This window comes from Mustelus asterias, chromosome 1 (genome assembly GCF_964213995.1).
Source record: "Mustelus asterias chromosome 1, sMusAst1.hap1.1, whole genome shotgun sequence".
Lineage (NCBI taxonomy): Eukaryota > Metazoa > Chordata > Chondrichthyes > Carcharhiniformes > Triakidae > Mustelus > Mustelus asterias.
Window position 1 is genome coordinate 147,470,244 of NC_135801.1, and position 26,784 is coordinate 147,497,027.

The 26,784-nt window shown below is 40.5% G+C and overlaps 1 protein-coding gene across 3 annotated transcripts in view; it reads right to left on the reverse strand.

Moving 5' to 3' along the window:
- The window catches only part of lman1 (lectin, mannose-binding, 1), a 57,092-nt gene that overhangs the window by 17,554 nt on the left and 12,754 nt on the right, over positions 1-26,784 (reverse strand). For 2 of the 3 annotated variants that reach the window (XM_078220313.1, XM_078220323.1), the window contains exons 5-10: positions 26,223-26,322; positions 17,205-17,328; positions 16,988-17,046; positions 11,795-11,930; positions 10,420-10,610; positions 7,867-7,937 (exon numbers count right to left, since the gene is read on the reverse strand). In XM_078220313.1, the coding sequence (XP_078076439.1) occupies positions 7,867-7,937; positions 10,420-10,610; positions 11,795-11,930; positions 16,988-17,046; positions 17,205-17,328; positions 26,223-26,322 (681 nt within the window). Of the gene's footprint in view, positions 1-6,564; positions 6,655-7,866; positions 7,938-10,419; positions 10,611-11,794; positions 11,931-16,987; positions 17,047-17,204; positions 17,329-26,222; positions 26,323-26,784 lie in introns of all 3 variants that reach the window. The other variant, XM_078220332.1, reaches the window with a different exon arrangement.

The following is a 26,784-nucleotide window of genomic DNA, read 5'->3' on the forward strand; positions in this document are numbered from 1 at the left end:
TCTTATTACATAGCATCTTACAAAAAGCAATTAGAAATGATATTTAGGAATTAAATTGTTAGATCAAACGTACAAAGAAATCACAAAAAGACATGCCTGAAATTAAGCCTCAAACCTCTTGGACAAAGAAAAAAAGTTATAATTTGGGAGTATTACAGATTACATTTTTTCTAATCTTTCTGATAGAGATCATTGCTTAATAAAGAGTTGATGTTGCCTTGAAAATTACAACTTGTACTATATATTTTTGCTGTTCTGATTAAAAGTGATTAATAAGTCTCATACATTCAACAAGCAAATTCATTAGAAACCAAAACAAAGTTGTTCTCTTAAAATGTAAAAATTCATGGTTGCAATTGCTCATGTTTTATCAGAGATTTCTTTAATCCAGTAAGTTTTGTGATCAGAGATGCGATCTTTGCAACGCACATTATGTGCAACAAAAAGATGGAATGAGATGAGATAGTAATTGCAAGGAAATCTAATCTGATTTCTTCAAATAAAAATCAAGATTACTAAAATCAAAGTCTGTTGAAAGGACAAGTAATACGGTTGCTGATTTGTGCAATCTATAATTTTCTGGAGATGATCATTTTTGCTCAGCTGTCCCAGTAATTCAATAACAGCAAAACTTTTAAAAACATGACATGACAAATATAAGCTACCCAACTGGCTACAAATAACGACAATCTACTGGACACGAGTGAAAGCCCCTTTTTGAAAGAAACAATATTTAGTCTTTTTTTAAAAAGAAACAAGGTACCAAGTTTTCCACACTGAGCTGCACAAGCACAATAAATATTTTAAAACAGTGGCAGAAGTACAGAATGGCAAAGAGAAACAGATGTCCTACACAAGTTAGGTCTGAGTTTTCAGCATGGCGAGCGTTCAGGACCCATCATCCTGAGAACTGGCGGAGAATGCTTCCCTGCCGACTCCGGTAAGCCTGCTGCCATTGAGTTTTGATTGGCAGCAGTCCTCAGACTTTGGTCCTCATTTGAATGGAAGTCCCTATTCGGAGAGTTATCGGCCAATCAGATTGGCTGACAGTTCTCCAGCCCCTCCACGCACCGCAATGGCTGGAAGAGTTACTGTAAAGCTGTGCTGGGAACAGCCTCTTGGGGCCATATTTCAGATAAGTACCAGGGGTCTGATTGTGTGTGGGGTGGGGGGGGAGGATTTGAGTGGGGTCCCAGGGTGCCTCAGTCTGAAGGGGCCTTCAGATCAAGTTGTGGCGGCAACTGGGTGTCCACATTGAACCCCAAAACACAAACAACAACCAGCTACCACAATTCAGCTCCTGAAGGACACAAAATTCCTTTCACTCTAATATCTGCCACTCAAATTTAAGGACAACCTTCAGGAACTCACTAGAAACAACATGGGTAGCCTTGCCAAACACTTCTTTTTACCTTCATCACAATGTCTGTAGGAACTGAGAAGGAAGAAATAGAACTAGTGCTGAAGAAATACACTGAATGAGCTTTAGAATTCTACACCTTTATTTATAAAGTCCAGGATCATGGATGCCTTAATCACCTCCTCAACCTTCCATGCCACCTTCAATAATTTGTGCACATATTTTCCCTGGGTCCATTTCTGCACGGCATTTCTTTTTCACAAAAATTGTCTTTCCTCATTCTTCCTATTAAAATAGATCACTTCACACACACTGCATTAAATTTCATCTTCCACATGTCCATCCATTCCACGAGTCTGTGTCCTTTTGCAGTTCAACACGATAAACCTCACTGTTTAGAATACAAGTTGTGTGCCATGTATAAAATTTTGATTTGTGCCCTATGCATCTTGGTCATTAAATATAGATCAGGAAAAGTAGTGATCCTCAGGAACACTGTTCGAGTTACAAAAATCAACCATTCACTACTATGGTTTCCTGTCACTTAACGAACTTCATACCCATGCTGTCTTTATCTATTTTATTTTATGGTTTTGATAAAAGTGCCACAAAAAAAGATTTGCAGCAAATGATTTTTAGAAATCCATATACACCACATAAATTACATTACCCTCATTAACAAAAATGTTTGGCTCCAACAAATCGATGCTGACTTTCCTAAATTAACCCACATTTGTCATTTTCTCGTTCCCTTTTGTCATCCAGGGAGCTTTAGCTCTGGTTGCCAATTTCCAAGTATGAACATACCTCGACTGTAATTGAACCATCACATCTTTAAGGCTATTCATTGTTCCTTTACAATTTTGCCTGCCAATGTTTGATTCCAATTTGCTTGTCTGTTCGGAAATTGGTCCTCCAGATTGCTCCTTCGTCCTTTCCATGGACAACTTAAACATTCTCCTACTGCTGCTTGATCCACCTCATTACTGAGAACCAGATCCAGAATGGGGAGGTGATGGCCTGGTGGTATTATCGCTAAACTATTAATCCAGAAATTCAGCTAATGTTCTGGGGACCCGGGTTCAAATCCCGCCACAGCAGATGGTGAAATTTGAATTCAATAAAAAAAAAACTGGAATTAAGAATCTACTGATGACCATGAAACCATTGTCGAAAGTCAGAAAAACCCATCTGGTTCACTAATCTCCTTTAGGGAAGGGAATCTGCCGTCCTTACCTGGTCTGGCCTACATGTGACTCCAGAGCCACAGCAATGTGGTTGACTCTCAACTGCCCTTGGGCAACAAATGCTGGCCAGCCAGCAATGCCCATGTCCCACAAATGAATAAAAAAAAGATCCAGCAATGCCTCATTCCTCACTTCAGACACTTTTCCCCACCGCTGTCTATCATCCCACAATAGACTCGGATAATACAAAGTCCCCTGTTTTACTGTATAGGTTTACACTCCTCTAACTTCCTCCAAATCTGCTCCTTTATAATCTTAAGACGTGTAATGGTGACTTATTAACTAAATGGATTCAGTCCTTTTACCTCCAGGACACATGGGGTGGAATTTTACCAGCAGGTCCACCCAAGTGGATCCTGCCCGAGGCCAATGGAGAATGCTGTTCTCCAAGCCTCGCCCCCGGAATCGGAGCGGGTGTGCCGATAAAATTCCAGCCATTGTCTCTCTCTCTCTGGTACTAATATTTCCCTTCAATCAACATGGCCACCCCTCCTCCACCATTTATTTCCCCATTTTTCCTGGACACCTTGAATCCAGAATATTTAGTGCCCAGTCCTATGTTTTTTTGAGCCAGTTTTCCATTATCATAACATCATATTCCCATGTGGCTATTTGCACCTGCTGCTCTACCTTATTTACCATGCTTCATGCATTTACATACACACACTGCAATTTAGAACTTATTGCATCCAATGATTTTCAGTAAAGATTAAGAAGTGAATTATAGATGAGACGAGGCAAAGGAGCTCAACTATTCTGCATTGCTCCTAAAATAATTAATAATTCCTTGGTTTTTACTTTAACTCTTCCAACTTGAATTTTCCACATATTGATCATTCTTTAGTTTAAGAATAGCTTCCAAACATTGTTCCTAAATTTACCTTAGTTGTCTAACTCTCTCAATTTAACAATTAGTGCTTTGGCCCCATGAAGAGCAGTGAAATACAGGCATACAAAGATGACTTTTGAAACCAAATGATTCCCTGCACATTAATAATTTTGGGTTTCAGCAAATGGCGATGGAAATTTACATTTAAGAGAACAATTTTTGAATAGCAAAGTAGCTTCTTAGTATTGTGACTAGATAAATTACAGCAAACTGTTTAAAAAAACATGCATTTGTTCATTTGAAGATTATGCGAGTTCAATTTCCAAAACAGTAATTAATGAAGTTGAATTTGGTTTTCAAAAAAAACCTGAAAATCAAAAGCTAATACAGAAATATGACCAAGAAGTTATAAAAGACAATAGGTTCACAATAGGGAAGGAAACCTGCCAGCCTTATTCAATCTGGTCAGTTTGAACACTAGGTCAAAGTTCAATGTTATTGACACTTAACTGTCATCTGAAGTGGTCTTGCAAGTCACCCATTACAAGCAATAAATGTTGGTCTTGCCCACAACAGGTTAATGATTCACAGGATACAAAAAGAGAGAGAAATTTTAAACTACTTTTCAGAGTAGTTGTGGACCTATATACGGAAGTTTTGGAACTGGCGTAAATGGGCAAATACACAAACTTCAATGACAAAAAGGATGAAAAAGCTTCAAGATGCAATACAGCTTTCCAGCAGATTTTTTTTTCAAATAAAGGATTAACTCAGTCCACAATGTTCAGAAACATTGACACTAGTCCCTTCAGAAAAATTGTGAAGCCACCTGCGAGACGTATCCTAGAGCATTAAGATTTATCCAGATAATCTCCTCTACCCAAGGGTTATACTGTATGATTAACAGATAAAAATTTAATTTAGTACAGCTATTCCACAAAGTACAACAAGATCTGATCACCTTGTGACCGTGAGAAAGCTACAAAAATATCCAGAACTTTTTGTACCTTGGATTTCATTTAATCCTTTTGGTGATCTAAATTACCTAATTTTGGATAGAGTACAGAATTTCAACTTGTGCTTACCCGAGAGTTTTTTGTAATTAGTGCGGATCACATTTCAAAATGCAAACAACATGCAAATTTTTATTCATTAATATATTTCCCAAAGCTTGCTCACAATGGGTCAGAAATTGTGCTGTTCCAACGCAAGAGAACTTGTGCTTTACTTTGATTAGATTTTACAGAAAACAAATTTATATAGTGCCTTTAACGTAGTAAAAGGCACTTCATAGCAGCATTAAACAAAGTTCTAACATCAAGCCACATGCAGATATTAAACAAAAAAGATACAGGTTTTAAGAAGTCTCATTGGACATGCAGTCTATGTACCTGGCATTGTGTCTGCACTGAAATTCATACACCACATTACTCATTTTTGAGATACATAGAAACATAGAAAAACTACAGCACAAACAGGCCCTTCGGCCCACAAGTTGTGCCAAACGCATCCCTACCTTCTAGACCTACCTATAACCCTCCATCCTATTAAGCTCCATGTACTCATCCAGGAGTCTCTTAAAAGACCCTATTGCGTTTGCCTCCACCACTACTGACGGCAGCCGATTCCACTTGCCCACCACCCTCTGTGTGAAAAACTTCCCCCAACATCTCCCTTGTACCTACCCCCCAGCACCTTAAACCTGTGTCCTCTCGTAGCAGACATTTCCACCCTGGGAAAAAGCCTCAGAGTCCACCTGATCTATGCCTCTCAACATCTTATACACCTCTATTAGGTCTCCTCTCATCCTACGTCTCTCCAAGGAGAAAAGACCGACCTCCCTCAGCCTATCCTCATAAGGCATGCCACTCAATCCAGGCAACATCCTTGTAAATCTCCTCTGCACCCTTTCAATCTTTTCCACAGCCTTCCTGTAATGAGGCGACCAGAACTGAGCACAGTACTCCAAGTGGGGTCTGACGAGGGTCCTATATAGCTGCATCATTACCCCTGGACTCCTAAACTCAATCCCTCGATTGATAAAGGCCAGCACACCATATGCCTTCTTAACCACCTCCTCCACCTGCGTGGCCAATTTTAGAGTCCTATGGACCCGGACCCCAAGGTCCTTCTGATCCTCTACCGTACTAAGAGTCTTTCCCTTTATATTGTACTCCTGCATCCCATTTGACCTACCAAAATGGACCACGACGCATTTATCTGGGTTGAAGTCCATCTGCCACTTGTCCGCCCAGTCTTGCATCCTATCTATGCCCCTCTGTAACATCTGACATCCCTCCAGACTATCCACAACCCCACCAACCTTCGCGTCGTCGGCAAACTTACCAACCCATCCCTCCGCTTCCTCATCCAGGTCATTTATGAAAACGACAAACAGCAAGGGTCCCAGAACAGATCCCTGGGGCACACCACTGGTGACCGACCTCCATTTAGAAAAATACCCATCTATACCCACTCTCTGCCTCCTTTGGGCAAGCCAGTTCTGGATCCACAAGGCAGCAGCCCCTTGGATCCCACGCCCTCTCACAGAATGTTTTGGCTTAACTACAACATAATTAATGGAAAATACTATTCATGTCACTTCTGCATAGGAGCAGCATGAGACAGCGAGTTCACCTGCTACTCAAATGATTGAGAGATCTTACCCTTCCAGGATGACTTGGAGGTAGATTGGACACTTTTCAGGTCCGAGTGGTGGCCATAGGCCCATTTGTGAGTATGTGCAGTACACAATCAGCAATGATCTTATCACCCCAATGAGGACTATATTAAACAGCACATCCATTTGGCTCTTTGCAAGAGATAAGTGCAGATTGTGCTCAACCAACCCATGTTTACAAAACTCAGTACACAATGTAATACATAAATTAGATGTGATTTTATGATTGGACAGCACTTGCTCAACAATCCAGAGTGTGTCAAGAATTGCAGTAACATTCAATTTAAGATAATCAGTTGGGCTTGTAATGTGGCTCATTTAGATTGGTAAAAGCTACATGTACGCAAGCACAGGGGCTTGTCCCATAAGAAAAAGGAACATGCCTCAAGCAATACGACCAAGTTACAACATGAAATTCGAGCTAAACTGCAAAAACAAATTTACATACATCCAAAATCACAAGTTGAAGTGATAATGTTGGTTGTTCACTTCCTCACTGATAAAGCAGTCAGATTTGAACAAGTGATTCTTTATAGAGCTGTTCAGGCAGAGAGAGGGAACACAATGTATAAATCAAGTCAAGCTGAGACAGACATCTTTTTTAAGAATACTTTGATTTTTGGGAAGGTACGTTTGTCTAATTAGTTCATGGGAAGTAAACAGTTTATATATTATTAGTCAGAAGTAGGCTTACGTTAACACTGCAATGTATGAAGTTACTGTGAAAATCCCTTAGTTGCCACACTCCGGGACCTGTTAAGATACACTGAGGGAGAATTTAGCACGGCCAATGCACCCAACTAGCATGTCTTTCGGACTGTGGGAGGAGACTGGAGCACCAGAAGGAAACCCACGCAGACACCGGTAGAACGTACAGACTCCACACGATGGCCCGAGCTAGGAATCAAACCTGGATCCCTGGCACTGTGAGGCAGCAGTGTTAACCACTAAGCCACCATGCTGCATGCATCCCTGCCAAGGGTAACATTTACTGTTCAGTCTTATTCGTCTTCGAAATGGTGGTGAGCTGTTTTAGGCTACTGCCATATGACCAAGGACAACAGGACTGTTATTAGATGGGGAGTTCCAGGATTTTGACCCAGTGGCAATGAAAGGACCGAAATCTGTTTCCAAGTCAGGCTGGTGTATGACGTTACAGTAAACTTGAAAGTGGTATTTTCATACTGCCCTTGTTCTTCTTCTAGTCAGTGGCGGTCACATTTTTGGGAGATGCTGTCAAAGATGCCTTGGTGAACTGTTGCAGCGCATCTTGCAAGTGGCACATACTACCACTCTATGTGCTGATAGTGGAGGGAGTGAACATTTAAAGTGGTGGAATGGGGTGCTAAACAAAGGGGACTGCTTTGGCCTGGATGTTGTCAAGTTTTTCAAACGGTTGTTGATGCTGCATACATCTAGGTAACTGGAGTGTATTCCATCATACTTCTGATGTGCGCCCTTTGGTCATGGACAGGTTTTACCATGTTTGGGGGGGAGTCAATCACCCCAGATAATCCAACCATTGGCCTGCTCCAACAGCCACAGGTTCAGCTAAGTTTTTGGTCAAGGGCAAAATGTCCTACTCCACCTTAAAGATGCTGATCATAGGGACATCAAGCAATGATTGGATGAGCACCAAGCATTTAACTACTCATCACACACAAAAGTACAATTTTCGGAACACAAGATTCAAACACCAATTATGCAAGTTTCACATGTAAAAACATTATTGGGACCATTTGTTACTCACTTCAGTTCACCAACATGCCTAAGCACTTCTTGCTGGTATCTCACAATATTGTCAAGTTCTCCTTGAGGGAGCTAAAACAGAAACAAAAAAAAACAGGAACAAAGTTAAATCTTAATAGGACAGCAATGTAACACGAAGCAGCTTAAAAAAGTCCATCCAAATTTTTTCTACCATTAAAGTTTCTAAAAACAGTATCAGGTTATTAAAATGCAGTTTCATATCAATAAATTCTGCCTGAACATGTCAATTTTTCCATTATAAATATGTACACCTGCCTATATTAAGTGATCACTTGCAAATGTCACTAATTACACCTTCACACCCAATGGAGGTACTGCAGCATTGGCAAGAGACTAATTACTGTGCCACGTTTATATGGCAGTTTCCATTATAAACATAAATGGAGGAAACTTTTATCGAAATGAAACAAGGCACAGAAAACATCACTTCAAATGGGCACTAAATCATATGTCTGCACCATAGTCCCAACTCCAAATTCACACCCCCAACTCCAAATTCACCCTAAAAGCTTTGTCTTGCACTTACCCCTCTATTCAAATGTTATTTATAGGGTGGGTAACTATATGTAAAATTTTATGATAAAAGTGGATGTTTTAGTAAAATTGGGCTAAGCCACGATTTCACCAACACAAGTACACATTTTTATGTGTAAATGTTATGACATGTTTGGCTCAATGGTTAAGTAGACATATACAACATATAAAGCAGCTCAGAATGCACTCAGTCTTTTTCCCAGGGTTGGGGAATCATGAACGAGAGGGCATAGGTGTAAATTAAGGGGGAAAAAATTAATGGGAACCTGAGGAGCAACTTTTTTTTTTAAAAACACAGAAGGTGGTATGTATGTGCAATGAGCTGCTGGAGGAAGTGGTTGAGGGAGGGACACTGACAACATTTAAAAAGGCATTTGGACAGATACATGGATAGGCAAGGTTTAGAAGGGTATGGGCCAAATGCAGGCAAATGGGGCTGGCTTAGATAGGCATTTTGGTTGCCATGGACCAGTTTTGGCCTAAGGGCCCGTCTCCGTGCCGTAGATTCTATGATTATATCTCATTATTTATACTGGCATAACACAAGCACCTTTCATGGATCTATTTCTTGCTCCTCTTATTCAAATTTTCAAAAAGATCTCAATTATTATTATTTTTTTAAATGTTGCTTTTCACAGATGTTGCATGATCTGAAAGACATGTTTTTCACTTCTAACCAAGACCTTAAATCTTACCTTGATCATTGGAATAAATGACATTTAACCTCTGTAGGTGAAAGTTTGAGACAACCTCACTAGCTCTAAATAGGTACTGATGCACAACATTCAAAAAAGTCTATAATTTAGTTGAAGTTTATTATTCTCAAGAGTGGTTACAAGGATATCTGGTCTGCAAACGGAAATGTTTTGCTGGACAAGAGCTTCATCCAGCACTTGACTGCCTGTGGAATGAGTTTACTCAATGCTATTCAGGGCAGCAGAGAGAAGTGAGCGCAACAGTTACAAAGAAATAAGCTGATATTAATGTTAAAATCCTTTAAATGTTGGTCTATTTCCTGACTGAAAACATCACACTGAACAACTGGAAAACTGGAATAGTACACACAGAACAGAGAATATGACTTGCATATTTTTGTAATTGAGTTCAAGTTGAGGATTACAGTTTTGTTGAATTGAAAAGGACATCAAATGCCTAGGCTATAGACAAACACTGATCAAAAGTTTTTACAAGTTTCTTGTATTTTTGTACCAGATTATCCCTTTATCTCAACTTCAGAAAAGTAACACAGCCCTGTTATATGCATGGAATGTTCCCATTTTCCAAACTAGGTATTTTCACAGGCTGGGTCCTGGTTGGTTAGATTGTCAAATGTATCAATTTGTGGACACAGAAGACAGTTCTTTCTAGTCTACCCACAAGAACAGAGTTGAGGCTGATAAAAAGTCATTTGTTAGTACAAAACTAGAATATTGCTGAAAAAAGACATTGTCAAAACTTTCTGTCTGCGCACAAAAGGACAACTTGCAAGAATACCATTGGTTAGGGGAAAACATCAACTTCACACTGTATGAGAGGAGGTTGCTGGTTGATAGAGGCAAGTGCACTCTGACTGGAGAATGCACCAGTTAATAGTGAAAGAATAACTCCCAGGCAATATGATTGATTGATCATGGTAGTGCCCTGAGAAATGAACCAGCATGTAGCTATCGCTTATTTTGTTTAGTGTTCTCCATGGCAATGCACCTATCAGAGTACATGTACCAACCAATCAGTACTCTCATCATCCATACAAGTTGTTTCCCCCAACACTGATATTCTTGCAACTGTCCTTTTGATTAAAAAACTAAAAGCTTCAACATAATGTATTTGTTTCAGCAATGATACAAGGTACAAGAGGAACATGTTTGCCAGAGTGCTACCACTAAGTCATTGTTGACAGCTTACCTCTCAGCCCTGGATCTCCTTACTGTGGTAAGAAATTTGGAGTATTGCTTTTCGTCTGTAACACTAAACTCAAGCCATATATTTCAGTACTTACCTGTCCTGCTTGGGGTGCAGTATTAGTTCCCCTCTTTGACATCTCCTCTGTTGCTAAGGAGACATACCTCCTTTGCTCATCCAGAATCATGCTGAGTTGTCTGTTCAACTGTTTGATTTCAAGATGGATACGGTTCTGACCTTCAAAGATTTGTCTCAATTCCCGCTCATTCACCGTTTCAAACAAATCAGCTGCAGAAATAAAGTGAACCTAGGTTGGATTCCATTCACTTTAATTTACTGAGTATTTGCCAGTTACAAAAAAAACTACTTAATACTCACTACAAAACATACCCAAATATCCACAATTCAGGAATGCATCATTGGCAGTATGTGCACAAATTTCCAATGATTATCCAACCATTATTTGAAATGAAAATCTTGGATGGCATGCTCCTAAATTACTAACAAATTCTCTGCCAGAAAACAAAATTAACACTCAGAACTGAAAAACAAAATGTATTGATAGGTATTGGAATCAAGAATTTAAAAAATAAATTCTCTCCTTCAGAAAGATTGAACTATTTCTGCAAGAACCTTATATTACCTTGCTCGTAACTAGATTGAAATTCTACATTAACAAAATAGAAATATACCAATTACGTAGCCAATTACGTAGCCATGCAAGAATTGGATGCCTTTTAAGAATTTCCCTTTTATTGGGCTGCTTCTACAGCAGTGAATTTACTCAGTAAAAAGTTGTATTCTACAAAGCAAGTAGTTTCCAAATTAATTCCTTGGTCGGTACAGTTAGCAGACTTTACCTAATTTTGCAATAGTATCATTCCAATTGGTGCTATATTGAAGTGGAAGGGTGGGGATGAATAAAAAATGCTCCAAGCTCTCTTAACCATCCCTTAAGAGAAAGACCAAATGACCAGATCAGGCATGCGTCTTGATGCTGCTGGTCAAAGAGCTAGTCAATAAACTAAGTAATCCTGGATGACAGTATTAATTGTGCTATCATGGAAATTTAAGAACGCTATTGTACTGCAATATTGCTGAAGTTAGACTGGGCTTCAATCGTTATCAGTATAACCTGAGGGCACGGAAACAGCGAAAAGGCGAATAATTTAGATATCTCACAAATCCAGGTAACGAATGATAAATCCCAATTCAATCTGATATGTACACAGAATGGTGACTAGATAACTAATACAAATTACACACTGCACATGTACAAAAATTTCAATTTAGCCATTCTAGATACCATTGTATTAGTCTGAGATTGCAAATCAAGCACTTTTACCTCCTCTCGTTAGAGAAGCGGAATTTACATTAAAATTTCAACATTTCCGATAACTATAAATCGCATGGAACAAAACCCAACTGTTTTTAATATATGAAACCAAACGTATGTTCAAAACCCTTCCAACCTGCTTCTCCTTGAACATCAGGGTGATCTTTTTGAAACTCTTCTTTCTTTTTATCAAGTGCCTGTTGGAAATTTTCGTACTCCTCACGATATTTCTCTTTTTCTTCTTGGGGAATTGTTGAATCAGCAGGCTCCTCCTATGCCAGATATCAAAAAAATTATTCATATTTAAAGCAAATATTAACAATTTAAGGACATTAATTTTAAAAATCAAGCTGGCCCAGTTATTTATGAAGCCAATTGTATCTCCACAGCACTATTTTTCTAGTTTTACTTAACATGCTTTTGGATTTAGTCATTGTATATTTTTCACATGGTATTTGCAGGAGTCTACACGAATATATCAGTTCTGTTGGCATGGACCCGAGTACATGGGCCACCTTGAACATTGAAGGTCAGGTAATTTTGTTGATAGTGAGCTTGCAATCTTTCCAACAAAGATTTTGGCAAAAAAAACTTTGCAAAATTGAGAGAGACAGCACAATGGGATGCAGCTTATAAACAGTTTAATGACACGTTTCAATTCTGGAGCTGACAACAGCATTAGAGAAACCATTGTTCTTCTGATTCTACTCTTCAGTATCTCCGCTGAGAATATTGTTACTATTCCTATGGAAACCAATAATGTAAAACTTCTAATCCATAGCTGGAAGGATAACACGATTTCACTCTCAAGACTTCTCCTGTAACACTAAAAGCACTATTGACCAAACACTATTTTCCAGGCAACTTGAACTTTAGGTAACAGAACTGAAAGCAAACCAAGAAAAACACTTCGGACATTTAAGTAATATCCAATTTGCCTAGAATCAGTCCAAATTGATTCTTAGTTTCCAAGGGTTTAATTTCCTTCATGAATTTCAGCATCTTGCTGTCTACTGCTGCTCTCCTCCCAGATCCTGGCAGACAAACCGTGAGAGAGTTTTCAGCGACATGCGAGAAACTTGTACCCTCTCTCAGCCTATCTGCATGATAACATTAGTCTCATATTTAGGCAAAAATGCAGGTCAGCTATCCGCAATGGGCAATTTAAAGGGTAATTATTTACAATCCGACTTTCTCAAGATTCATCTAGCACTCTGGAGTTCATCACATTAGCTTCTGCCATTGTCTCCAAGCATAAACACCCTGCACCTTCTTCCCAGTAAAACAAAATCGGGGCCCCCCTTAATCTCCAGCAATCAAATCACCCAGACTTGCCGTCAGGTAAGCTCCAGAACAGGTCACATGACTTCTTCACTTTACCTACCCCAAATTAAAGACATGGCCCTTAAACATAATCTTATGAACCTCAATTGTAACAAGGTAAAGATTTACAATATTCAATGTTAATAAAATTAACCTCCATTTATTCTAGACTACTTACTACATAAATAGCTAGACCTCAAATTTGATTCTTTACAATCCATTATAATATTTAATTTGAGCTTTTGACAGACAATTCATAGTTGTATGGGGTTAGAATTGTGGGGGTGGAACGACTCTTCCTCGTACCATTATTTTTCGCTGATAAGCAAAAAGAAACTATTCCCACCAAGCTCCTTTCACATAAAAAACACTTCAAGCATGGATCTACTTGAGCAATTCAGTGGACAGTCACGAATATTTGCTCTTTGGCATTTTTGGTTTGATTTGTCACATATACAAGTATACAGTGAAAAGCATTGTTTCTTGCGGGCTATGCAAGGCATACCGAAGGAAAGAAGGTGCAGAACGTAGTGTTACAGTCATAGCTAGGGTGCAGAGAAAGATCAACTTAATACGAGGGAGGTCCATTCAAAGGTCTGATGGCAGCAGGGAAGAAGCTGCTCTCAAGTCGGTCGGTATGTGACCTCAGACTTTTGTATCTTTTTCCTGATGGAAGAAGGTGGAAGTGTGTGTGTCCGGGGTGCGTGGGGTACTTGATTATGCTGTCTGCTTTTTCGAGGCAGCGGAAAGTGTAGACAGAGATAAATGGATGGGAAGCTCGTTCGTGTGATGGATTGTGCACTGTTCATGACTCTTTGTAGTTTCTCGTGGTCTTGCAGGAGCCATAGCAAGCTGTGATACAATCAGAAAGAATGCTTTCTAGGTGCATTTATAAAAACTGGAGAGTCACAACGGACATGCCAAATTTCTTTAGCCTCCTGAAAAAGCAGAAGCATTGGTAGGGTTTCTTAACCACAGCGTCGGTGTGGAGGGAACAGGACAGATTGTTGGTGATCTACATACTTAGAAACTTGAAGCTCTGAACCATTTCCACTTCGCTCCCTTTGATGTAGGCAGGGGCATGTCCTCTACTACACTTCCTGAAGTTGATGACTATCTCCTTCGTTTCACTGACAAGAAGAGGTTATTGCGTCGCACCGGTTCACCAGATTCTCTCTTTCTTATACTCCGTCTCATCATTGTTTGAGATCCGACCCACTGTGTCATCAGCAAGCTTGAAAATTTGGCCACACAGTCATAGGTTTATAAGGTGTATAGTATAGTAAGGGGCCAAGGACAGCCTTGTGGGCATCAGCGTTGAGGATGATCGGGGAGGTGGTGTTGTTGCCGATCCTTACTGATTGCGGTCTGAGCGTTAGGAAGTCTAGGATCTAGTCGCAGAGGGAGGAGCAGAGCCCCAAGCCATGGAGTTTGGAGATAAATTTTGTAGGAATAATGGTGTTGAAGGCTAAGCTGTAGTCGATAAATAGGAGTCTGACATAGGTGTCTTTGTTATCCAGGCACTCTCTTTGTTAACACTTCTCATTGTTTCTCTGCTGGTTTAGGTTACAAAACCACATAAGGTTGCTACAAAAACAGAGATCATCCAGCATCTTCTGTTTTTGTTTCAAATTGGGATAGTATTCTTTGATCAATGATAACGTTGCAAAGTTGTTAAACTATCACATCCTATGTATTCTTCCAAATTACTTGGAATCAAACTATTGCACACAAGGGAAAAACACAACAAATTGGGAGCAGAAGTACCTGCAATCTCAAGGATTTGAAAATTGAGACTGCATCATGGAAGACACTTGCCCAGGATTGTTCAGCCTGGAGGAAAGCAATTGCCAAAGGTGCATCTGCATACTAAGAACAACGATATCAACCCAAAAAAAGTACAAGGCACGTAAAATCCATGAGTACAGTGTTCCCAACTGTCTGCCAGCCTCATTTTCCTGTCCTCACTGCACCTTTTGTGCCAAGATAGGTTTGCACCCACACAGCTCTACTCCTGGATGACAAATGAAATTGTCTTCAATACTTGAAGGAGAAACAATGAATAGCATCCACATTTTAAAGGATGGACAAGGCAAATGGTAAAATTACACAGACTAAAACTGCGCTTGAAATTACAAAAAGAAAAGGTCAGTATTTTGGTCATTTGATCAGAACTGGAAATCTATAGAGATCTCATCTAGAGGGCAAAGTGAAAAGCAACAGAAAGGAGGAGTTAACCCCGGCATAGTTAGATGCTGGATGTCACAGAGCAGTTGCAGATGAGGTACTGTGGATGAGAGAGGATGGTACAAGATGAACGTGACACTATACTTCTAGGTAGGATTAGCTACAAGGAGCAGCAATATACATTTCAGATAGTGGTCATTTCACAGGTTGACAAAAACAGTGAAAGGCAGGTAGTCCACTTCAAGTCTGGTTTCAAATAGGTAGACAGTCCTTGATAATGTAAAAGGAGAGCAGTTTAAAGGTAGGTAGTTGCAAGAGGACCATGAAGTGTGGTTCACTAAGGCAATTAATGTCATATGAATCCATGGATTACAATGGCATGGTGGAATCAAAAATGGTTAAGGGACACAAGTAGAAAGGAGTTGTTTTTCATACTGGAGGCAAGTATACAGTGTTGCACCCCTCCCCCCACAAGTGCCAATATTAGGATTTTTTAAAAATGCCTCTGTCTAAAGAAACAAGCCATCAGAAAGCCTGAAGCCTTGGGGCAGAGGAAAGGATCGCATTATCTGCTGTGCTGCTTGTGATTTACTACTATTATTGTTGTGGCACATGACAATCACCTTTGCAATAAACAGTGGCATTAGCTGATCACTGGAGGATTGTTAAGCATAGCCCAACTTATGGTAAATCATCAATAACACTATTACAGAAAATTCCTGGCTGATGACTCGTCAAAATGATGACCAAGCCGTACTTACAATACTGTGTATGTTTAGGAGTTCCTGACTACAGGGATGCAAGTGCTCTACAAAAGTTGCAAATCAAATTTAAGTGGAATGGCACCACCGATGAGGGGTTGAAGTTTGAAGGAAGACTGAAATAACTGGAGCTGCATTCCATCCAACTAAAGGTGGAGGACGGCTTTGATGAAAGAAGGAGAAGAGGAAAATGAATAATTTCTATTGATCGGGAAATCTAAACCAAGCACAAATCATCATCTCAAGATAAGTGCGAGAAAAAAATCGGTTGATATACTTAATGTCCTGCACCAGCATGATGGATGAAACATTAATTACGACATTCAAAAACGTACTCTGAATTTGCAGCACATTTTATTAAAATGGAAATCTCAGGCATGAAGAGTTGAATACTTTTCTCCCTTGCAATGTTTCCACTGTAAACTGACTTTCAGCAATATGTGCATTCCACCCCTTTTCAAAATAGTCATTGAGACAGGAAAAAATAAAGACATTAAGTAAAAGCAATTGAACCAAAATATAACAGAAATTAGGAAAGATGATTAAGATTACATTCGTGGTTCAAAGTTAATTATTAGTGCACGATTTAATCAACCATTCTAAAGGTTGAGTAATTTATTATTTTACTGGTTTATATCAGTAGATGAACAAAACAAAATTAGCGAGCCTATTCAGAAAATTCAGGATGTTCAACATCTAGCGGATTAAGTGCAAGTTAAGTTACTTTGTATAGCATACAAGAAACAATACTTTTCACTGTATGTTAATACGTGACAATAATAAATCAAATCAAAAAAATCAAGTTATAAAATTCCTCTTTTTAATACCACAAATACATGCAAGCTTCAAGAAAAGGTTGACCATAATAATTTGCATTAAATCACGTGAGAAAAATGGAATTCCCCACCCACTACAAGTAAAATGTTTAAACGTGTTCATCCTCAGTCTTTCTCTGCTCTCTCACTGACGATTAACACACATTCTGACTTGCAGGTGTATGTTGCTTTGGCTCAGCATACAGCATTTTCAATTAATAAGTTATTTTAGTAAAATCTTACCGCTGGTCTGCCAGGTTCCAAAAGTCTGAATGTCAGAAAAGCCAAGACATCATGGTCATCTGTCAAGAAACAAAAAAATGCAACGTTTTATCTAGAAGTCTGATAGTAAAGTTCATAATAACCTACACACCATTTCCAGTTTCAAACAAACTTTTCTGCAACACTTGAAAATAAATTTTGCACAGCTAATGTTTTTGCTAAAATAAAAAAACCCCACCTGCAAGACCTCCAGTTGCTGCAGAGATTCCAAAATAACCCTCAGATGGAAGCACCATATTTTCTACTCTGGCACAAAGTTCATAATCATCATTATTCGGAGTAAAGCCATTATGTAGCATAACCTACAACAGAAGACATTGACATGTATTTTTGAGAAGTTTATGACTATGTACAATAGTGGTCTAGGTTAGTTTTTTTTAATTAGGGAGGCGGTCTTATTTTTTTTTTACAAAACATGCTGTAGATCTGACTGAATAAAAGAACTACTTAAAAGGGATCCTCTTTGGCGGTTAGTGGAAGCCTCCTTTCTATAAAAGAAAGAAAGCATTATATCCTATTTTAAGAGAAGCCTTCAGAACACGACTTTAAAAAAATGTACATTGGGAGCTTCCACAACAAGGCAGAAAATGCAGGAGGAGGAAACCGTCCCACAGAATGAAGTAAGGTTATCTTTCAATTATTTAGTGGTTTAAAAAATACAAAAATAGGAATGATTTTAATTAAATAAATATTAAACCAGAAACTATGCTACTCAATTGTTGGTATTTTAAAATTGGAGCAGTCCTAATGGCTCAGTGAATACCTGCCCGACTTAGCACAGTTTTTGCCTGTGGGTGCTCTTACTGGTCCAGTACATATATGGTTAGTTACCTTTGAGGCAAAAGTCAAGGCTGAGAGGTGCAGAAATCTACAAAAAGAATTACTCTGATAGACATCTTGAATGTTGAAATTCAATTAATGCCAGTGATTTATTATAGTCAACATAAATCAAATCAATAAGGACAACTTACTCCCTGTATAGATAAGAAGGCTGTGTGAGAACAAAGTAAATAATTCTAATGTTAGATTCATTTAAATCTCCCATAAGACGAAGTCATTTTTCTTCCCAGTTTAATTGTCAGTAATATATATGGTTTTCTTGGCCAGTTTTTGAAACAAGTCTTGATAGGCATTTCTCATTTTGATCCAATATTTATTCGTAACCTAGAAAATTTTCAATATATAGAAGCTATGACATCCTGGAGACATCAACCACAGAATGAAGCTTAATTTGATCTGACAGTTAGAAGCACTCAGACTTCAATGAAAATGAAGAAACAAGTAAAGGAAATGAGGTGCATCATCATGTCTGAAGGTCTAAGAAAGATGGATAAATTCACGGGATGCAAAAAATCCTCAGAAGCAACATACCCTTATGTTTTGTAGTGTGACCGATTCATTTAAGTGCATTGGTCCCAAGTTTTTTTTGTACAGCCACACAATTTAGAGAAAACATTTTGGAGTATTTGCTGCCACAGAGTGAGCCAGGAACGAAGTGCTTAAAGTGGTCAGGAATCTGATGCAAGTGTGTGCCTTTGGTAAGTATTTATCAAATGGTAATTTAGATTAACAATTTGAATCTGACTTAGAACTTCAAAACTGCAGGCTAGTCAAGATAAATAATTATCTGAAACTACCAGGCAGTGGCAGTTTACTGCCAGTCAACTGAAAGCGAGTTCTGATGGAGAGTCATGTCTGACTTCGAGTATTTCCAGCAAATTCTGTTTATATAACTAAGTGGTTGCCTAAATAAGTGTTAAATTACTTAGCAGTTGTAATTCAGAGACAAGTCATTCCGTACAAGTACATTGGGGGAAACAGAGTGTTAAGTCAAGAGTTTGGTGCAAGTGGGAATTTCGGGTGGGGGTGGAAAAGGAGATGCTGTTTTTTATTCTTTTGTTTCATTTTCATCAGCTGTTAAATATTTTAGTTTTGTCTCCAATCTAGGACACCAACTTTCTATTAATTTATCTAACTAGTTAAGATTTAATAAAGTGATCAAATAAAGTTGGACAGATGTGGCAGCTCGGGTGATATGCAGTGACTGCAGTGTATGGGAGTTTGTGGAATGCACTAATACAGTTCAGAGTTGCTAAGCTAGAACTCAAACTGTAGACTTTGTGTGGCATCACAAAGGCAGAAGAATTACATGGACACTTCTGGAAGGCAGATACACCCTTTTCGTGAAGTAGAACTTGAACGGGGAGGAAACCCAAGACCCTACACGTACAACGTCTCCCACCCTCCCCCCTCCTCTAACCTAAAAAAAAGGACTCGGAGTGAGAGCAGGTAAGCTTTTTTTTTCTCTAACCTAAAGGGGGTGAGTGAATATCAGGTAAGCTCTTTCTTTCTTTTTCTTGTTTTATCCGTAAGTTATCTAGAGGAGATGGCAGGGAAGACAGTGCAACGTTCCTCCTGCAGAATGTTTGAGGTGAGGGACGCCGTCAGTGTCCCTGCTGATTTCACCTGTGGGAAGTGCACCCATCTCCAGCTCCTCAAAAACCGCATTAGGGAATTGGAGCTGGATGAACTTTGGATCATTCGGGAGGCAGAGGTGGCCATAGATAGAAGCTTCAGGGATGTAGTTACTCCGAAGAATGAAGATAGACGGGTGACGGTGAGAGGGGCTGGGAGGAAGCAGTCAGTACAAGGATCCCCTGTGGTCGTTTCCCTCGGCAACAAGTATACCGCTTTGGATACTGTTGAGGGGGACGACCTACCAGTGGTAAGCCGCGGTGACCGGATCTCCAGCACTGGGTCCAGCCCTGTGGCTCAGAAGGGAAGGGGGAGAGCAGGAGAGCAATAGCTATTGGGGACTCGATAGTTAGAGGAACAGATAGGAGGTTCTGTGGCAGCAAAAGAGACTCTCAGATGGTACATTGCCTCCCGGGTGCCAGGGTCCGTGATGCCTCGGACCGTGTTTTCAACATCCTTAAGGGGGAGGGAGAACAGTCACAAGTCTTGGTACACATCGGTACCAACGACATAGGTAAGAGAAGGGACAGGGATTTAAAACTGGAATTTAGGGAGCTAGGGTGGAAGCTGAGAGCCAGGACAAACCATGTTGTCATCTCTGGTTTGTTGCCGGTGCCACGTGATAGCGAGTTGAGGAACAGGGCGAGAGTGCAGATAAATACCTGGCTGCAGGGACGGTGTAGGTGGGAGGGTTTCAGTTACATGGATAATTGGAGCACATTCTGGGGAAGGTGGGACCTGTACAAACAGGACGGTTTGCACCTGAACCAGAGGGGCACCAATATCCTGGGAGGGAAATTTGCTATGGCTCTTCGGGGGGGTGGGGGCTTAAACTAATTTGTCAGGGGGATGGGAAAACGAGCTGTAGTCCAGAAGCCAGTGTTGAGTGTAGTGAGGTACTGAGGAGGGTATCAAGGTCGCAGGAGTGTACCGGCAGACAGGAAGGTGGGTTGAAGTGGGTCTACTTCAATGCAAGGAGCATCCGGAATAAGGTAGGTGAACTTGGAGCGTGGATTGGTACTTGGGACTACGATGTTGTGGCCATTATGGAGACATGGTTAGAACAGGGACAGGAATGGTTGTTGGAAGTGCCGGGGTATAGATGTTTCAGTAAGAGTAGGGAAGGTGGTAAAAGAGGTGGAGAAGTAGCATTGTTAATCAAGGATAGTTTAACAGCTGGAGAAAGGCAGTTCGAAGGGGATCTGCCTACTGGGGTAATATGGGCTGAAGTTAGAAATAGGAAAGGAGTGGTCATGTTGTTAGGAGTTTTCTATAGGCCCCCAAATAGTAGTAGAGACATGGAGGAAGAAATTGCAAGGCAGATTATGGATAGGTGTGGAGGTCACAGGGTAGTTGTCATGGGTGACTTTAACTTTCCAAATATTGATTGGAACCTTTATAGATCGAATAGTTCGGATGGGGCAGTTTTTGTACAGTGTGTGCAGGAGGGTTTCCTGACACAATATGTGGATAGGCTGACAAGAGGTGGGGCCACATTGGACTTGGTACTGGGTAATGAACCGGGCCAAGTGTTAGATTTGATCAGGCAAGGTTAGGGCCGGTCAAGGACAGTAGTGGGAACTTGTGCATGGAGTCAGAAGAGATGGGAGAGGCGATGAATGAATACTTTTCTTCAGTGTTCACCAAGGAGAAGGGCCATGTTTTTAAGGATGAGTGTGAGATACAGGCTGATAGGCTGGAGGAGGTAGATGTTCTGAGGGAAGATGTATTAGCAATTTTGAACCACCTGAGGGTCGATAAGTCCCCTGGGCCAGATGGGATAAATCCTAGGATTCTTTGGGAGGCAAGGGATAAGATTGCAGAGCCTTTGGCTTTGATCTTTGGGTCCTCACTGTCCACAGGGATAGTGCCAGAGGACTGGAGAGTGGCGAATGTTGTTCCTCTGTTCGAGAAAGGAAATAGGAATGACCCTGGCAATTATAGGCCGGTTAGTCTTACTTCAGTGGCCGGTAAGTTAATGGAAAAGGTCCTGAGGGATAGGATTTATGACCATTTGGAAAGATGCAGCTTAATCCGGGATAGTCAACACGGATTTGTGAAGGGGAAGGCTTGCCTCACAAATTTGATTGAATTCTTTGAGGAGGCAACTAAGTGTGTAGATGAACGTAGAGCAGTTGATGTCGTATACATGGATTTTAGTAAGGGGTTTGATAAGGTTCCCCATGGTCGGCTCATGAAGAAAGTAAGGAGGTGTAGGATAGAGGGAAATTTGGCCAATTGGATAAGTAACTGGCTATCTCATAGAAGACAGAGGGTGGTGATGGATGGAAAATTTTCAGACTGGAGACCAGTTACCAGCGGTGTACCACAGGGATCAGTGCTGGGTCCTCTGCTATTTGTGATTTTTATCAATGACTTGGAGGAGGGGGCTGATGACACCAAGATTGGTGGAGTAGTGGATGAGGTGGAGGGTTGTTGTAGGCTGCAAAGAGAAATTGATAGGATGCAGAGCTGGGCCGAAAAATGGCAGATGGAGTTTAACCCTGATAAGTGCAAGGTGATTCATTTTGGTCGGACAAATTTGAATGCGGATTACAGGGTCAACGGCAGGGTTCTGAGGAATGTGGAGGGAGAGATATATCTTGGGGTTCATATCCACAGAAATCTGAAGGTTGTCACTCAAGTGGATAGAGCCGTGAAGAAGCCTATAGTGTGTTAGCGTTTATTAACAGGGGGTTTGAGTTTAAGAGCCGTGGGGTTATGCTGCAACTGTACAGGACCTTGGTGAGACCACATTTGGAATATTGTGTGCAGTTCTGGTCACCTCACTATAAGAAGGATGTGGAAGCATTGGAGAGAGTGCAGAGAAGATTTACCAGGATGCTGCCTGGTTTGGAGGGTAGGTCTTATGAGGAAAGGTTGAGGGAACTAGGGCTTTTCTCTTTAGAGCCGAGGAGGATGAGAGGCGACTTAATAGGAGGTTCATAAGATGATGAGGGGGATAGATAGAGTGGACATTCAGAGACTATTTCCTCGGGTGGATGTAGCTGTTACTAGGGGGCATAACTATAAGGTTCATGGTGGGAAACATAGGGGGGATGTCCGAGGTAGGTTCTTTACTCAGAGTGGTTGGACTTTAGGAACTTTCAAGCGGTCGTTGGATAGGCACATGGAGCACACCAGAATGATAGGGAGTGGGATAGCTTGATCTTGGTTTCGGACAAAGTTCGGCACAACACCGAGGACCGAAGGGCCTGTACTGTGCTGTACTGTTCTATGTTCTATAATTCAAGTCATCAATGGTCAGGAACAGGATGGTGTGACAAGTCAGGGAGGCATGGTGTCCAGCATGCAGTATTGGAGGAGACTCAAGACTTGAACTTTGCCCAACATGTACAAGGCACCAGCTGTGTGCATGAGAATAAAGACAGCAGGGTGAATGAGCAAACTGACCAAGATGCAGGATGTCATCCAAGTGTGGGGAGCATAAAGGAATGTGGTAGAGATGCGGAACATATACTATACTCTGCAGCTGAAAACATGCATTCCAAAGATTGTATTGCCTGCCTGGTGCCAGGATTAAGGCCATCTTCTTGCAGGAGAAGAACTTGGTGAGGGAGCAGTCAAATATAACACCAAGGTTGAGAATGGACTGGCTTAATCTAGGACTGTTACTGAGAAGCAAAATGAGCAGACTAAAGAAATTTGGCATGTCAGTCACAACTCTCACCAACTTTTAAAGATGCACCATAGAAAGCACTCTTTCTGGCTGTATCACAGCTTGGTATAGCTCCTGCTCTGCCCAAGACTGCAAGAAACTACAAAAGGTCATGAATGTCGCCCAATCCATCACGCAAACCAGCCTCCCATCCGTTGACTCCATCTACACTTCCCACTGCCTCGGCAAAGTAGCCAGCAAATTAAGGACCCCACGCCCGGACACTCTCTCTTCCACCTTCTTCTGTTGGGAAAAAGATACAAAAGTCTGAGGTCACGTACCAACCGATTCAAGAACAGCTTCTTCCCTGCTGCCGTCAGACTTTTGAATGGACCTCCCTTGCATTAAGTTGATCTTTCTCTACACCCTAGCTATAACTGTAACACTACATTCTGCACTCTCTCATTTTCTTCTCTATAAACGTTATGCTCTGTGTATATAGCGTGCAAGAAACAATAGTTTTCACTGTATACTAATACATGTGACAATAAATCATATCAAATCGAAGTCAGTAAGCTAGGGAATGGCATTGAGTGGGGACTGGTGACTGAAAACAATGGATTACAGGGATGCTTTCAAGAAACTATAGGGGAAAAAAATGACAAGAGAACAAAAACGACCTGGAAATAGGGCATAGGAACGAGGCTGAAAACAGCAAAATGAAAACTCTTCCAATATTCCAGAAACATGCAGATTACGAAAGGCGCAAACAGGTTGAAAACAAAGAGTCAACACAAAAAAAAATATGCTGAATGACTATTTCCTCCAAATACAAAAGCAGCCTGCTAACCTCATTAAACACAGAAGTAAAATGAGGCCTGTAACTTGCTCAGAGTGGTAATCACCGGCAGACTGACACTCTGGAGGGACTTGCCCTTACCCTGGTTGAAATTCTCAAGCTCGACTTACCCCAATCTTCCTCACTCAGGCTGGCTGAGACAGAAGCAGCAAGGCGTGCCCCTGGCTGCATCGGCATGGACTAAGTGGAGAACAGAGTGGAAAGGAATATTCCTTTTTACCGCATGAGCTCGTATCAGGGGACCAGGAGGAGGTTAGAGTTGAGTTGGACCTGGGGGCAGCTCAGCCTGGGTCTCAAATAGTTTTTCTAAAAATAGAATTATTTTTCTTCTAACTCTTTCAGAGTAACAATCAGGGTATTACTGGCAGAACCATCCAAAGTTAACAATTTAAAAAGCTTTATTGGATGGTTCCCAGCCCTGTGCAATTGTCTTTGAGAAGTTAGCCCTGCTGTTTACCAGTTGCCAGGTTAACCCTTGTGGGAACTTCGTAGAGGGATTCCCCAACGCATCTTGGGTACCCCTCCAAATGCAATGCTGGGGAACTAGGAAGTTATGGCCCAAAGACTTTACTGTGAGTGGGGTCCTTTAACTGCTTGACCTGAACTGCAATAGTCAGGAGTACCTAATATGACCAATTCATGTTTAATTTTTGATTTGATTTATTATTGTCACATGTATTAGTATACAGTGAAAAGTATTGTTTCTTGTGCGCTACATACTCAGAGCATAACGTTTATAAAGGAAATGAGAGAGTGCAGAATATAGTATTACAGTTATAGCTAGGGTGTAGAGAAAGATCAACTTAATGCAAGGCAAGTCCATTCAAAAGTCTGACAGCAGCAGGGAAGAAGCTGTTCTCAAGTCGGTTGGTACATGACCTGAGACTTTTGTATCTTTTTCCCAATGGAAGAAGGTGGAAGAGAGAATGTCCGGGGTGTGTGGGGTCCTTAATTATGCTGGCTGCTTTGCCGAGGCAGCGGGAAGTGTAGACAGAGTCAATGGATGGGAGGCAGGCTTGCGTGATGGATTGGGCTACATTCACGACCTTTTGTAGTTCCTTGCGGTCTTGGGTATGCAGGAGCCATACCAAGATGTGATACAACCAGAAAGAATGCTTTTACAGTGCATCTGTAAAAGTTGGAGAGAGTCGTAGCTGACATGCCAAATTTCCTTAGTCTTCTGAGAAAGTAGAGGCATTGGCGGGCTTTCTTAACTATAGTGTCGGCATGGGGGACTAGGACAGGTTGTTGGTGATCTGGACACCTAAAAACTTGAAGCTCTCGACCCTTCCTACTTCGTCCCCATTGATGTAGACAGGGGCATGTTCTCCTTTATGCTTCTTGAAGTCGATGACAATCTCTTTTGTTTTGTTGACATTGAGGGAGAGGCTATTGTTGCCACACCAGTTCACCAGATTCTCTATCTCATTCCTGTACTCTGTCTCATCATTGTTTGAGATCCGACCCACTACGTATTTACCCGAATTGTAATGTTAAATGGTCATTTGCCCAATGTAGGCAGTTGAGTGTGATAGGCAAGGAACAGCAAGTGGTGGGGCTGCTCTGTATTTAAAATCAAGCAAGAATAAGTTAAGTTTTATTTATTAGTCACAAGTAGGCTTACATTAATACTGCAATGCAGACAGCACCAGCAACTACAAACTTGTAAATTTTACAATGTAACATAAATTTATTCCCGATAATCGATTTCATTGACAATTATCTTTACACTATCCAGGAATCAACATTAACGTGGTTGGGAAAGTTTATTTTAGAAATAAAAACTCAGGGACACTGGGATGCCCTTCAAGTTCTAAAAGACCTAATGGATAGGAAACTGATAGATGAAAACTTGTTCCAGGAATCATGCCAGAAAGCACACAAAGATTTTGACCAAATATGCAAGTGGGCACAATAATGAAAAGTAACATAGACAAGCAAAACAAAATACTGCACACAGAAAAGGAGATATATAAAGCACACCTTACAAATGACGTTAAAAGAGCCAGTCTTAGAGCACAGATTTAAAATCTTTGAAATATTTTGTTTGACAACCCATTTATTTGATTTTGTCTTCTGAATCTTGGGTATTATTGAAAAAAATTATAAACACATTTTAAACTTAGATCCTAGAGAAACCATGATTGTTCCTAATATAATTGTTCACATGGACATTTCTTTGATAAAATGGAGAAATCAAGGCTACACAATATTTTGAACATGTCAAAATACAAGAGACTTACAGTCAGTGTTTTTCTGTAGTAGATTATCCTAGCTCTCACAGGGTAAGGCTTGTTCCTAAAGTCTCTCAGGCAAGACCCCAATGCTTGTGTTGCACCATCACTGCAGAAGCAAGTTATTCCAGTATCAAAACACAGCAACAATTTGAAAGGTATACAGAGGTTAAGCACATCAACAAGCCAAAATAAAATTCTGGTGTAGTTACATATGCTTCCTAAATTTTGGTTTAAATGTACTTTTCTTTTTGTTGTTTTCGTGCTATCCATTTTTAGTGACCAAGTGTTAGAGATATTTGGTCTACATAACCATTATAATCATATAATCATAGAATCTCTGCACTGCAGGAGGAGGCCATTCGGCAGGCTGACTACTACAGAACGCAAGATATTTATCGGAAGATAGTTGGTTAAATTTGTCAACGTAAAACTTGAGATTGGTCTCAAAATTCCTCCCTTCCTGTCAATTTCCTCTCTTGTTGATTTTATTTCAGAGTTCAGAAGACAAAGACCAGGACATGTGATGTTGCATTTTACGTGCAAAACTAATTATTTTATTTTTCAAAAA